We start from the raw sequence: 15,126 nt of genomic DNA on the forward strand, positions 1-15,126 counted from the left end.
CTAGTGGGCAGCTCCCTATAAGAAACGACATTAGAACAAGCTCAATCAACTTCAAAATCGAAACACGGAATCTAGTGACGACACTAACCAGAGTATGGCCGCCAGATAAGGTCACAATGTCAATGTCATCAAGACCCATGGTCTTCACAAACACATCCCTCAAATGGTCATTTCCTGAAATGTATTCACAAACAATACATCTTAATAACTTAACTTATAACATATCATCAAATAGACAAACTTTTAAAGTAACTAAACGCACTAACCCTTGGTTGCATCGGGAAGACGGCCTTCAACTGGGGGCTCCGCTTTATCCTGAAACAATGTAAATTACACCATTTAGTCAAAAACATCAAGATCAAAAACAAATAATTATATGCTTTTTCGGGTAAATAATACTAACCTTCCTTCCAGGGTGGAAAGGAACATCAGGCCCTCCAGCAATTTCAACAGCAACAACACCAGCCAACTGCAATAAAAGGTTAAGCATATCAACATCAAATCAAAACACTAATCCAAACAAAAACTAGTTGCACACAACACAAAAGCCAAGTTACCTGATAGAAATCAGCATATGAGATGATGGGAAACTGTTCCTTAATAGGCTCCAGTAGCCTGACAGCAATGTCAAGGCCATTGTTGGCACCATGGCTGAGCTCAGCCTTGTGCCTCATGGTACCAAAAGGACCACCAGTTTTGGTTTTCACATCAAAAGTACCAGCAGAGTGCCATCTGTGTTTGTTAAAAGCCAGGTTCAAGTTAAAACACAACTGTTTTTAAAACTAATTACATGATATGATTCAAACTTCAAAGTATAAAAGCCAAATAAATAATAGTTCCATTATCAGCCCAATTTAAAACCACAGCAAACTGATTGCATTCATGTTATGGCTCAGATCATAACAAATATATTTCAACTTCCCATAAAATTAACACATTATCATCATAAAATATTTATGGCCTATGACTAAATCAGGAAAGTAACTACATTAAAAAAACTCATATATCTTGCGCGAGACGGAGCATCAAAGGAGCACATCTCTTGTCAGCAATGAATCCTCTGAGCTTCCTCCTGGCCTTCTCAACAGCCTTCTTGTATTCCTCACTAACACTTGGATAGCTCTTCCCCATGATTCTAAAACCTAAACCACCATTTTCCAAAAAACACAATAATAATAAGCCAACTGTATCTAAACATGCAACATCATCCTGTATCTAAAAAAAATACAATTCCTACATACACAGTTCGAATCAAACAAGCGTTAATCGTATTATTCAACATTTCCACCAATTTACACCATACATTGTCAAAACCTCAGTAACACACAGATCTTCCAAAATTTCAACATCGATTCGGATAAAACAAGCAAATATATGTTTAACCCTACTGCATATAGCTAAAAAATACAATTCCTAAATCTAGAGTTCGAATCAAACAAGCGTTAATCATATCTAAACATGCATGTTCAACATCTCTTCAAGTTTACACTATTCATAAACAAAACCTCACTAACATAACAGTATCACACAGATCTTCAAAATTTTCAAAATCTATCGAGATAAAACTAACAAATATATATATATAGCTAAATAATGCAATTTCACAGTAACGTGTCTAAACATGCATGTTCATCATTTACACATCACTATCAAACAGATCCAAAATTTCAACATCAATCGACTCAAATTGAAGAAATACATATAGTTAGGCCTATCAAATAACGACTCAAAAGTCAACTCACCAACAACCCCCGAAATTAGCCGATCAACCAGTCAAAATTCACATATAAGCACAAATCAGCACCGGATTCGTACACAGACTCAAAATGCAACACACCAGATTCAAAATCACTAGCAAAATGTATACAAGATGAACAAACAATAATACACAGGCGATCGGAGATCAAGTTACGATAGATACAATAATCACACACGTCATCGATTCGTTAGAAATCAGCAGATCTATCTATATAATGAAGAAACGTGGATCGGCTCACTGGTAGACGATCAACTTTCCTCGGGTATGAGTATGCTATTTCACCGATGGTTCTCCGGAGTATGAATTCTTCCACCTACAAAACGAGCAGCACCGTGAACTTACCCCTCAGAAAGGGACAGAGGGGTCCTCTTTGGGGTAACCCTCCGGTGTGAGAATAAGAGATTGTAGGAGAAGATAATAATAATCTGAGAGTAAGGAATTGGAATGTATTTTCTTGCTTACCTCCCCTTGTGGAGGTGGTGTGGTATTTATAGTGTTAGGGTTTCCAATGATTGGGCTCAGATCCCATTAGGGCCTTTTTGGCCTTCTCCTATTGCTTTGCGCCACGTGTCCTTAGGACACCTGGTGTTTTTTCATTGATTATTCTCTGACCCAGGTATTTCACCTGACCCATGTGCAATCACGTGGTAGCACATGGGTTTTGCTGAGTTGTCCACCTTTCATTGGCAGCTGTCAACATCAGCATATTCTTATTCCTTAAAGGATACCTTCTGGAAGGTTGTCTGACGAGCACAATCAAGGTTGTCCTTATCCTGATTTGGATAAGGACGAGGTTGATTATGTGCACGTGTGATATGCGCCTATCTTGAGGATGCGCGAGGTCTTCTCTTTATTCTCACGCGCAGATGTTTCATGCGCAGATGTGATATGCGCAAGCGTATGTAATATGCGCCACGCGCAGATGCGCCACGCGCAGATGTGATATACGTGAGCATATATGATGCGTGAGCATGTGATATGCGCCACGCGCAGATGCGCCACGCGCAGATGTGATATGCGTGAGCATATATGATGCGTGAGCATGTGATACGCGTGAGCATATGTGATGCGTGAGCATATGTGATATGCGTGAGCATATGTGATGCGTGAGCATATGTGATATGCGTGAGCATATGTGATATGCGCCATGCGCATAGGTTTTGGCTTTGTGCCTTCATGATATCTTGATTTCAAGCCTCTTGTCTATATCTTGTGGGTTGACCCGCCCCGCTCGATGTTAAGGCGGGTACATACCTCTTCAAGCCCCCCCAGTCTAATGTGTGTCTTGTCTCGCGCGAGCGAGGTAAGATAGATATTAGACTTAATAGTTCTCTTTTAATAGGGTTTGTTTTTTCCTTTTTTATTTCTCATCGTTGCGCGAAATTCTATCCTTTTGGTTGAAATGAATCGTCCATGTACGTGGTTGGTTGGTGCTGACATGCGTCAGAGATGGAGACATGTGTCAGACTTTTCGTGTGCTCGAGGTGCTACAGTTGCCTTTCATGTCCCCTCACACAGTGTCAGGAACACGTGTCGCGCTCGCGTTGGCCTGCACCTGCGAGTGGGGGCGCGTGAACTCTGATCAGTACCTGTTTCGTTCCCTTTTATGTCCCCTCACACAGTGTCAGGAACACGTGTCGCGCTCGCGTTGGCCTGAACCTGCGAGTGGGGGCGCGTGAACTCTGATCAGTACCTGTTTCTCTCTCTCCTGGGCCTATAAAAGCAAGCCTTTTGAGTTGTTATTCTTCATCTTCATTGTTATTTCAAAGCTTTTTCTTTCCTTCCATTTTTATTCCAATTAAGAGCCTGTCTTTTGCTTCCAGATTTCCGTTCTTGAAGTAACCTCTGTTTGATTCACAGTTGTATGTCTGATAACCCAGACGCCACAATCTCCCCCAGCAAACGCCGTGTAAAATCATTAGTCATGTCCACTTTGAAGAAGACCGGCAAGGGAAAACGGGCTGCTGAGGCCTCGTCGGAGGAGGTGGGGAAGGGCAAGACAGTGAAGAGGTGGGATGAGATTCCCTGCAAGTTGAGACAGTCTGATTTCGACAGTCTCATCGCCTCTCAGGGTTTTCTCCCTGAGTACGGCTGTATGCTCCCGGCGGCCGGGCAAACGGCGGCAGATCCGCCCACCGGCTATATCTCCTTATACTGCCATTTTTTCACTCACTGCAACCTTCGTCTCCCGATGACAAGGTTTATGGGTGCGCTGCTTAAATTTCATGGGATTCACATATCCCAAGTCCATCCTTTTGGACTTGTGCGCATGACTCATTTTGAGTTCATGTGCAAAGCTCAGCGCGAGGAGCCCACCCCTCGGCGCTTTCAATATTTTTATAAGCCAAAAATCCAAGATTCTTGGTTCTCGTTCATTCCTCGCAGTCAGAAGGTCAAGTGCTGCACTGTTTCCTTCAAAAGCCTTCATGACTGGTCTGAGAAATTTTTTTATATTAAGGCTGTTGTGGTTCCCATCCGCATGACCATGCGCACGATCACCTCTGCGCCCGCGGATGAGAATGTTCTTAAAAACCCAACTGGCGCATGGGTTAATAAGTTGACTGCTGAACCATCCCCCGCCAAGAATATTTGCGAGGTGGCCCTGGTGGGGGTTGGTATGAGCAGGAGGTGGACCGACAGCGCGACTGAGCCTGTTATCCAAGTTGATGGCTTATGTGAGTTATTAGCTCATTGCATTATTTCTGCGCGAATATAATTCGTTTTGCTGATATCATTTGTCTTGTTTTATGCAGTAAGCAAGGAGTACGTCCATGACGCCTATGATGAGCATATGGAGGGTGGCTCTGTCGCGCTGGGCGCTGGGGAAGTTGGTTTCCCTGATCGCTTCGATGATATGTTCATCCCTGTTGATTTGGGATTTTTCTTTGACAGCGATGCCCCTGGTAGGCCTTTGTACTTATGCTTATGCCTTTGGAATACCAAATTTGGTTAACATTTTTGTTGCACGTATTGTATATGCACTCGAGAACTATGAGCTGGAGCTCGAGGAAGAAGAGGTGGAGGAGGAAGCTGAGGTGCCACAACTCAAGCGTAAAGCTAAAGGGAAAACTGGCGCAGGGGCCAGTAAAAAACAGAAGAAAAATGATGCCCCTGTTGCTCAGGATCCCCCTACTCAAGCGAAGGGACTTAAGAAAACCAAGGGGTTTACCTCCAAGGTTTCCTTGTCTTCTTTGCCTCAAGGTGTGGGCAGTCCTCCTGTCCACACGAGGTATGGTGCCACCACCTCCTCTCTTCGCGCGGCGGAAAAGGGAAGCGGCGCTGCGCCTGCTGTTTCCTCTTCAACAGGTATACTTTATACTTTACGGTTTTATGAGCGTGATTCCGATAGAGTTATTAATGAATCTTTGCTCACTCAAATGTTTGTAGAGCCGGCGACCTTGGTGGATCAACCTCAGGCGCAAAAAGGTACCGAGGCTGCGCCGAAGGTTGCTTTGAAGTCCCCTGTTTTATCCTCGAAAAGGGGGAAAATGGACTTCGTGGCGATGTTTAACTCGCGAACGGCGGTGCGCCAAGGTATATATTGCGCTTTTATTTTCTGACTTTTTTCTTTTAGATCAAGTCATGAATCATTTCTCTTTGTTGGTTTTTTCATAGGAATTATAGCTGGCACACAAGCTGCTGGCGGCACTGCTGGCGCCGGCGCCAGCGCCGTTGGTTCTGCTCCTGCTCCTGCAAGCACTGAATCTCCCCTCATTGGGATTACTTAGGAGCAGGAGGCTGTTTTACGCGCTGATCTAGCGGCATCGAGACCTCCCTCACCTCCTCCTGCGCGCAGCCCTCCTCGCGAGACTGGTTTTGATTTTTCCAAGTCGCAGGAGAAAAGACCTGTTACAGAGGATGATGAGGAGGTCAATTTTGAAGACTCCGATGGTGGCCGCGCAAGCCCTGTAGCGCCACGAGATTTCGTGGCGCAGCCTTCTCGTGGGGCTAGCGCTGACTTTTCTGCTTGCTCTCCGCAGGTATAAGTTCGTTTTGCTCCGCTGCGCGGACTTCCATATTAGTGTTTAGATGACTAGAACGTTGCTTTGTGTTTGCAGGAAGCCGATCACATATACCGCCCGAGATGGAATATTACTGAGGATAGCTCATTTCAGTCCATGGGTGTGTGTGAAGACTTCTGGGCTCACTCCGTGCCTCCAGCTGAAAGGAGGTTTCAGGAGGACCGCGCTCGCGTGGACTTGCTCAATGACCATATTTTTGCTGGGTCTGCGTTCTTTGCTGCCTCCCAAGAGCTTCGCTATGATTATGTAAAGGTGTGTGATGCTCTTGCGGAGGCCAAGCAAGAGGCTAAGGTGTCTGCTTGGAATCTTTCTGACGCTCGAGAGAGAGCTGAGAAACTCCAAGCAGAACTCAGCGAGAACCGAGCAAGTGCCAACGCTGTCTTCGTGAAGCGCGGGCATGAGCTGTAGGCTGCGCGGGAGAAGCTGCAGGCAGCAGAGGCGGATGCGGCCAAGTACGCGCGGCGAGTGCGCGATTTGGAGCTAGATGCAGAGGCGCGTGATCAAACTCTTGTGCAGGCTGTCACTGACAAATCTTTATTAGAGAGTGAGGTTGCGCGCCTGAAGAAAGAGCTTGAGGCCGCGCGGGCAGAGAAGGATGAAGCCCTGGCGATGGCAGCGTCTGGCCAAGAAGAGCTCGATGCTGCGCGAGCGGAAAGGAATGAGGCCTTGGCGGCAGCAGCGTCCGACAGAGAAGAGCTGAAACAGACCAAGGAAACTGTTGAGTTGTTAAACTCTCAGATTCCTGCTCTTGAGACGTCTGTTTCTTCCCTCGCGCAGGATCGCCAATGGCTAGTCTCACAGGGTATGACTCGTTGCGCTTATGCGATGAAATACTCAGACGAGTTTCAGACCCTAGTGATGGATTGCAACGCTGCCTCACGCTTGGTGGGTCGAGCTGAAGGGTTTAAGGATGGCTGTGAATATAGCATGCTGAAGAACCCATCCGACTACCCTTATCAGCTCGACGTCGTCTGCGCTGACATGGCCGAGGTGGGGGAGAAGTATTTGAATACTCCCATTCCCATCCTTGAGCAGGTATTTTAACCTTAATGAGTTTACCTTGACTTATTTTCCTAGTCTTTTTGTACTCATACTTTTCCTTATGATTTGCAGATAGCCTTGCTTGCTGATCAGCCCGATCTCGGCGCTCTAAAGAAATTACTTGACGAGTGTGAAGGGGCTGGTGGCGGCGATGATGGCGCGGGCAATGCTGCCTCTGCTAGCGGCTCTGGCGTGGCCAAAGGACCCGCTCCTGACACTATTGTGATAGAAGACGACTCCATTCAAGACGAATAGCTTGACTATGGCAAGTTTGGAGATGACGAGGAGCGGGCTGCGCCAGATGCTGAGGGAGGTAATGATGAGGGCGATGAAGAGGCTGACGTTGATATAGAGACTTGAGAAGCCCTTCATGTTTTTTTTTTATTTGTAGTTTGTATCTCATCATTTGTAAATTTGTAAATTTCTATGTTTTGGAATGAAATTTTGTTTTTCCCTCATTCGCATCTTGCGCATTCCCCATTCATCTCTTTATATTGCATGTTTGCTTGTTGAATATAAGATATGCTTGCACGTTGAAATTTGAACAAGGTTGTAAGAAAATTATTTTACTTAATCCTTGTCATATTTTAAGTGATTTTGCAATATCCTGACTATGCTGACACGTGCCTTGGCGTTTCATTATTCCTCTTTTGCGCGACGTTATCGCGCATTTATTATAGGGAATTATGAGTTTTTTTAGCCTTTACGTGTCAGTATGTGTTACTCTGATATCCATTACAATTCCATGCGCGATCTCGACCTGAGACCTTAACAACTATGTTTTGGCATGTGCTTTGCCTTAGTTGTGTTTAGGTATTTTTATGGTCTAGCTGCGCAGCATGTAGGATGGATGTTGTGAGTGATTTGAGCTAAGGCTCGTATTATTGGGCTAAGGCCCTGAGCTAAGGCTCATATTATTGGGCTAAGGCCCTAACGTTTTAGAGTTAAAACTCGTTAACGCGTTTGAGTTTGAAGCTCGCGCATGTATGTTTTACTTCGTTTTATTTTTAGTTTTGATGTCAATACAATGTTGTCATATTGCTCAAAATTAATAAAGGGAAGTGTGAAACATGTATGCAAAAGGTAATAGAACACACATTAAGAGAAAATAGCGCTTATCATTATTCATAATGGCTTAAAAGCCTTGATTACAAACTTGACAATTTTTACATGAAACATTTTCTAAGCTGTGCTGTGTTCCATGCGCGCGGGATCTTCTTTCCATTCAAATCTTTTAAAGTGTATGCGCCTTTTCCCAATTCTTCCGAGACTTGATAAGGTCCCTCCCAGTTGGGGGACATTTTTCCCGGAGGTATTGCGCGGCTAGCTTCATTGTTCCGAAGGACAAAATCGTTCTTCTTGAAGTGGCATTTTTTCACGCGTTGATTGTAATATTTTTCTAGTTTTTTCTTGTATTTGGCTTCACTGATGATAGCCGCCTCTCTGCGCCCTTCAAGTAAGTTGAGATCCAACCTCCTTTCACGCTCGTTATCAATCTTACTCATCATGAGCACTCTATGGGATGGGCATCCAATTTCTGCTGGAATCATAGCCTCCGTTCCATAGGTTAGGCTGAACGGGGATTCGCCATTGCTGGTTTTGCTTAATGTCCTGTGCGCCCACAGGACATTAGGTAGCTCCTCGAGCCATGAATGGGATTCTCCCTCCAACCTTTTCTTCAGCCCATTCAGCAAGCTTTGGTTCGCGCGCTCCACTTGGCCATTCCCCTGAGGGTGGTATACTGAAGTGAAGATTTGGTTGATGCGCAATTCCTTGAGCCAACTGGATATCTTCCTGTCGGTGAATTGTTTGCCATTGTCGCTCACAATTTCCATGGGCAGGCCAAAACGGCATATGATGTGGCTCCAAATAAATTGCTTCATCGCCTCGGCTGTGATTTTTGCTAGTGGCTTGGCTTCAACCCATTTGGTGAAATAGTCTACTGCCACTACCAAAAATTTTACTCGCCCTTGCGCTTGCGGTAGGGGACCCAGAATATCGATTGCCCATTTGTGGAAAGGCCATGCGGAGGTCACTGGAATCAGGTTGTTCTTTGGCCGCATGGTGTTTCGCGCATAGCTCTGACACGCTTTGCATTTTTGGATCTCTTTTAACGCGTCCAAGTACATGCCTGGCCAATAGTAACCTGCGCTCATTGCCTTGGCAACCACCATGCGCGGGCCCGCATGTATTCCACAGATTCCTTCGTGTATCTCTCTGATCACATAGCTTGCTTCCTCAACATCTAGGCATTTCATGAGCGGTCCAAGATAAGAGCGTCGATATAACGTACCATCAAGCAGTTCGTAGTTCTGCGACTTGTGTCTTATCTTCCTCGCCTGTGCGCGATCGTCCGGTATCTTTCCCTCCTTCAAGAATTCCATTAATGGAGTTATCCATGATGAAGGTGTTGTATGAATTACAAGGACAGACTTCGCTCCCACCAACGGGTTGCTCATTACTTCCACCCTGACATCTTTGCCAAAGTGATCGAAGCTGGTTGATGCCATCTTACTCAGCACGTCGGCAGACTTGTTTTCACTGCGCGGAATATGAATGATTCTGAAGAAGTCAAATTGCTCGATGAGTTTCTCGCCTGCTCTAGATACAGAGGCATGGTGTTCTCCTTGGCATCATAAAGGCCATTGACCTGTGCTGCTACCAAGTATGAATCAACATGGGCCTCTAGCTTTTTAACTTCGAACTTGTGCACGATGCGCAGACCAGCCAGCAGGGCTTCATACTCAGCTTCATTGTTGGTGCTCTTGAAATCCAACCTGATTGCGTAAGTATACTCATGACTTTCTGGATCCACCAGCTTGAGGCCTGCGCCGGACCCTTCATTGTTTGAAGCTCCATCAGTGAATAATCTCCAAACATTTTTTTCATTATTGGCTTGCGGAGGGTCTACCTCGCGCTGAGCCTCTTCAATTTTTCCTTCAGGGATTTCTGCGATGAAATCAGCTAAGACTTGTCCCTTTATTGCTGGACGGGGCTTATAGGCGATCGTGTGCTCTCCTAATTCCAACGCCCATTTTGTCAGCCTTCCTGAGAGCGCGGGACGCCGCAAGACTTGCTGGATGTTGTAACCAGTCAGAACTTCAATAGGATGACCATTGAAATATCTATGAAGCTTGCGCGACGCGTGTGTTAGTGACAAAACTAACTTTTCCATGATGGAGTAGCGCATCTCAGGATCTGTCAGCACCCGACTCACATAATAGATTGGTGTTTGGATTCCCTTGCGATCCACCAACAACACTGCGCCGATGGCGCGCTCTCCTGCTGACAGGTACAATGTTAGAGTTTCGCCAGGAAGTGAAGCTGTGAGCGCAGGCAGATTTATCAGACATTCTTTTATCTCACTGTAAGCTTGCTCGCCCTCAGGCGTCCACTTGAATTGGCTTTTCTTTAGGCAATTTCTCAATGTGTTAACAAATGGGGTAGATTTGCTTGCATGGTTCGCTAGGAACCTGTTAATTGATACCAATCTACCATTCAACTTTTGAACTTCCTTCATGGTGGATGGTGAGGGCATGTCAAGGATAGCCTCCACCTTCTCTGGGTTCACCTTGAAACCATCCTTGGTGACCATTACACCTAGAAATTTCCCTTCTTCTACGCCGAATGTGCATTTGCTCGGGTTGAGCTTCATGTTTACTTCCTTTAGGCGCCAAAGGGTTTCTTCGATGTCTTTGAGCATTTGTTTTTCCTCCCTGCTTTTAATCACCAAATCATCCACGTAGACTTCTAGGTTTCTTCCAATTTGCTCGTTGAAAACCGCATCCATGAGTCTTTGGTAGGTGGCTCCTGCATTCTTCAAACCAAAGGGCATTTTTGTGTAACAAAAAACACCCTTGTCGGTTCTGAAGGCAGTCTTGTCCTCGTCTTGTGGTGCCATTTGAATTTGGTGATAGCCCTTGTAGGCGTCCAGGAAACATTTGAGCTTAAATGGCGCCACAGAGTCCACTTTCGCGTCAATGTTTGGGAGGGGGTAACAATCTTTTGGACATGCTTTGTTGAGGTCCTTGAAATCAATGCACATCCTCCATGACCCGTTGCTCTTCTTTACCATCACAGGATTGGCTACCCATGTTTGGTATCGTATTGGGCGGATGATATTTGCGCGCAGTAGATCTTCTACTTGCTCATTCATGGCCTTTGCCTTCTCATCCCCCATGACTCTCTTCTTTTGAGCAATTGGCTCTACAGACTTGAAGGTGTTGAGAGAATGTTGCGCCAGGTCTCGCGGAACTCCAGTCATATCAGAATGTTGCCACGCGAAGACCGACATATACGTTGTGAGCAATCTTTTCATTCTCAACCTTGTGTCATCTGATATCGTAGCTCCAATTGTGATTGTTTGCTCTGGGAATTTTGGGTTGAGAATCCATTCCTCTGGCGCGTTGTTTGCCATTGGAAGTTTCATTCTCCCTTCCCTCGGTATACTTGTCACTGCGCACAAATGATCTCGGTACACAAATGTTACACCTGTTGGTGTTGGGAACCCCAGCGCGCCGTGCGCTGGTGATGGTATGGCGTTGAATTGAGCAATCGTTCCTCTACCCAAGATCATATTGTGGCATGAAGTGGTGGGCAAGACCAAGAAGTTGACAATTTCGACTCGCTTGTGTTTCTCATCCCCCATGGTTAGTTCAAATTGTATCTGGCCTAGAGGGTGAATGATTTCATTTGAAACACCCGAGATTGGTGCATTCACAATTTCGGGCCTTGCTTGGTCTGCTGGATCCAACTTTCTGAAACATTGCTCATACATGATGTCTGATTCACTTCCAGTGTCCACCAAGACTTTTGACACTTCATAATGAGCAATGTGTGAAGTGATGACTAGAGGACTGCTGATAGACGGGCCTCCCCTGATTCTTGGGAAGATTACTTGTTGCTCGCGCCAATCTCCTTGGACTTGCGCGCTTCTCTTTCTCGATCTTTGCCCTTGGCTTCCTCCCTCGGCTACACAGATTCTTTTGAACTTTTTGCTGGCTGAGGCTCCATCTGGTTGTTCATTCTCTGGTCTTGGGTTTTTCACCAGGTGAGCCAACTTGCCTGATTTCACATCTCTTTCAATCGCATCCTTCAAATGGTCGCATGCATCGGTGTTGTGCCCTGTGGACTTGTGAAACTCACAATACTTGCCACTGTTTGATGGTCCCTTATGGAGTAATGGCTTGGGGCTTTTAAACTGGATATTCTCTGTGCTTAACACTTGTGAAGGCGTTTTAGTGAGGGGAGTCCATATTCTTGGTAGAGGTCTGTTAGGCTCTCTGTCGCCTTCCCTCTTGTCACTTTCTCCGCGATTACGAATGTCTTTTTGGGGCTGGGGTGAGCTTGGTTGCGCCTGCTTTTCTGCAGGTGAAAAACTGGTTTGTTGCAACCTGGACCATACAGAGTTCTGTTTGCCCCTCCTTTCATTGTTGCGCGGTGCTTCTGTTTGATGCCCTCTATCTCTTGCTCTATCTTGGGCAATTATGTTTTTCATTTCGTGCGAAGACTCGCGATGCTTCCATTAGTTTGGCCCAAGTGGTTGGCATGCCATCTCTGCTCACGAGAGCTCTGCGGAGTTGATCACTGCGCGCACCTTGTATAAAGGCCACGCGCAAGAGTTGTTCGGTGATACCTCCAATTGCCAGAGATTCCTGATTGAAACGGGTTATGTAATCTTCAATGGTTTCATCATTCCTGCGCACGCAGTGCATGATGTCATCGGGGTCGCGCGTGTGTCTGCGCTGCTGTACGAAGTGAGCCTGGAACTTCTCCAATAGCTCTTCGAACCCATCGATTTGTCCAGTCGGCAAGCTTTCGAACCAGACACGCGCTGCGCCCGTGAGGCAGCGAGCAAACATGTGACACCATGTTAGCATCGTCCAGCTTTCCAGGTTTCCAGTGTTGTAAAAACCTTGTAGGAAATCGTCTGGATCAGTTGTACCGTCGTACTTGCCCAAACCACTTGGCATCTTGGTTTTGTGCTGAATGGGAGCCTTCGCGATACGCTCAGTGAATTTTGAATGCTTCACCAAGATGGCTGGCCTGTATGGTGTGGTTACGTCCACTTGCCCTCTCGCTGGTGGGTTGTACGGTGTGTACAGATCCATATCGGCTTTGGCCCCAGGCGCTATGTTCATGTGCGCGCGGAGCTGTGAGCCTCCTGCATGAGTATCTCGCGTCTTCCTCATGCTGTGCACTTCTTCATCACTAAAATCAGCGTGTTCAGTGTGAACAGAGTGACCATCTTCCGGCGCGCGCGCCCTTTTTGTTGTTCCTTGAATGGTTTGCTTATCAAACGCGAGCCTTTGTGTTAAATCGGCTAACTTTTTGTGTTTGACCAGCTCATTGTATTTGTCCATTAAACGTCGTTGTTCGTTTATGAGCCATTCTTTAGGGTCATTGGTTTCAACTTCTGGACCCATTGGTCCTTTTTGTTTCGCGCCAGTCAGATTTTGGAACGTAAGATCGTCTGGAGGAGTTTCAGTCTGGCTATGAGGAGTTGTGATGAAGGGATGGTTACTGGTGGTGCGCGCAGAATCACGCGGCACCCTCAGAAACTGCTGTCCTCATTAACATCCTCAAGCTCAATATCCTCCAGAACTTGATCGCTGTTTCGAACACCAGAAACCATGGTGAAGTTTTTCAGAGAGAACTGATGAGATGGTGATTTTGTTGCCGTTGTAACAGGTGATGGCGCCAATGAAGAAACGTGGATCGGCTCACTGGTAGACGATCAACTTTCCTCGGGTATGAGTATGCTATTTCACCGATGGTTCTCCGGAGTATGAATTCTTCCACCTACAAAACGAGCAGCACCGTGAACTTACCCCTCAGAAAGGGACAGAGGGGTCCTTTTTGGGGTAACCCTCCGGTGTGAGAATAAGAGATTATAGGAGAAGATAATAATAATCTGAGAGTAAGGAATTGGAATGTATTTTCTTGCTTACCTCCCCTTGTGGAGGTGGTGTGGTATTTATAGTGTTAGGGTTTCCAATGATTGGGCTCAGATCCCATTAGGGCCTTTTTGGCCTTCTCCTATTGCTTTGCGCCACGTGTCCTTAGGACACCTGGTGTTTTTTCATTGATTATTCTCTGACCCAGGTATTTCACCTGACCCATGTGCAATCACGTGGTAGCACATGGGTTTTGCTGAGTTGTCCACCTTTCATTGGCAGCTGTCAACATCAGCATATTCTTATTCCTTAAAGGATACCTTCTGGAAGGTTGTCTGACGAGCACAATCAAGGTTGTCCTTATCCTGATTTGGATAAGGACGAGGTTGATTATGTGCACGTGTGATATGCGCCTATCCTGAGGATGCGCGAGGTCTTCTCTTTATTCTCACGCGCAGATGTTTCATGCGCAGATGTGATATGCGCAAGCGTATGTAATATGCGCCACGCGCAGATGCGCCACGCGCAGATGTGATATGCGTGAGCATGTGATATGCGCCACGCGCAGATGCGCCACGAGCAGATGTGATATGCGTGAGCATATATGGTGCGTGAGCATGTGATACGCGTGAGCATATGTGATGCGTGAGCATATGTGATGCGTGAGCATATGTGATATGCGCCATGCGCGTAGGTTTTGGCTTTGTGCCTTCATGATATCTTGATTTCAAGCCTCTTGTCTATATCTTGTGGGTTGACCCGCCCCGCTCGATGTTAAGGCGGGTACATACCTCTTCATATAATAATAATAATAATAATACTAACCTTACAATCGTATCGATAAACCCTAGGATGAGTGATAAGAGTAAGCGTGAGGAGGCCACAAGCACACTCAGTACCAATTTATAAAGGGGCTGCTTGAGAATAAATGGAAGGTTCCAGTAGCTTTTTTTACAGCCGTTGGACTGGTGTAATCTGTCATTCAACGGACAGGATTGGTTTAGATGATTTATGGAAAAAGAAATCAACAGCCGGTTCGGGTCGGTAAATAATTGGTCAATATCCGGCCACAAGAATATTTGGTTTGTGTGTGAAAAGGATCCACGTTTTTAATAATATTGATTTACATACTTGTTTAAAATATTTGATACTTATTTCAAATATTTTGTGTGCTATTTTGTCTGATCTTATTTTGTTTCGAGTTTGTTATAAAAAAATATTTTGAAACTGAAGAGGTATGTACCCGCCTCAACACCGAGCAAGGCGGGTCAACCCACAAGATAAAGACATTATGAAGGCACAAAGCCAAAACCTATGCGCATGGCGCATACAAAACATGCTCAGGCATCATATGCCCAGGCACACATATGCTCGCGCATCACATATGCGCGCGGCGCGTCAGCGCGCG

General features: G+C 45.8%; 1 protein-coding gene across 1 annotated transcript; it reads right to left on the reverse strand.

The window, feature by feature from the left end:
• LOC143613239 (L-ascorbate peroxidase, cytosolic-like) lies at window positions 1-1,138 on the reverse strand. Its single transcript, XM_077087002.1, has 6 exons — window positions 1,013-1,138; window positions 558-732; window positions 404-469; window positions 267-315; window positions 89-174; window positions 1-15 (listed from the first exon to the last, which is right to left on the reverse strand). Exons 1-6 carry the CDS (start codon window positions 1,129-1,131, stop codon window positions 1-3), a joined length of 510 nt encoding a protein of 169 aa, XP_076943117.1. The 5' UTR covers window positions 1,132-1,138.
• Between the last annotated feature and the right edge of the window lie 13,988 nt (window positions 1,139-15,126).

The sequence above is a fragment of the Bidens hawaiensis genome, unplaced genomic scaffold (genome assembly GCF_021521415.1).
Source record: "Bidens hawaiensis isolate Kalapana, Puna unplaced genomic scaffold, B.hawaiensis_p1.1 tig00036868_1, whole genome shotgun sequence".
Taxonomy (NCBI): Eukaryota; Viridiplantae; Streptophyta; class Magnoliopsida; order Asterales; family Asteraceae; genus Bidens; species Bidens hawaiensis.

Coding starts and splice junctions, on each gene's coding strand:
- LOC143613239 (XM_077087002.1), bottom strand. CDS start 1,131: ATGGGGAAGAGCTATCCAAGTGTTAGTGAGGAATACAAGAAGGCTGTT. Junction 733..1,012: donor CCTTTGATGCTCCGTCTCGC/GCAAGATATATG, acceptor TAACAAACACAG/ATGGCACTCTGCTGGTACTT. Junction 316..403: donor CTTTCCACCCTGGAAGGAAG/GTTAGTATTATT, acceptor ACATTGTTTCAG/GATAAAGCGGAGCCCCCAGT.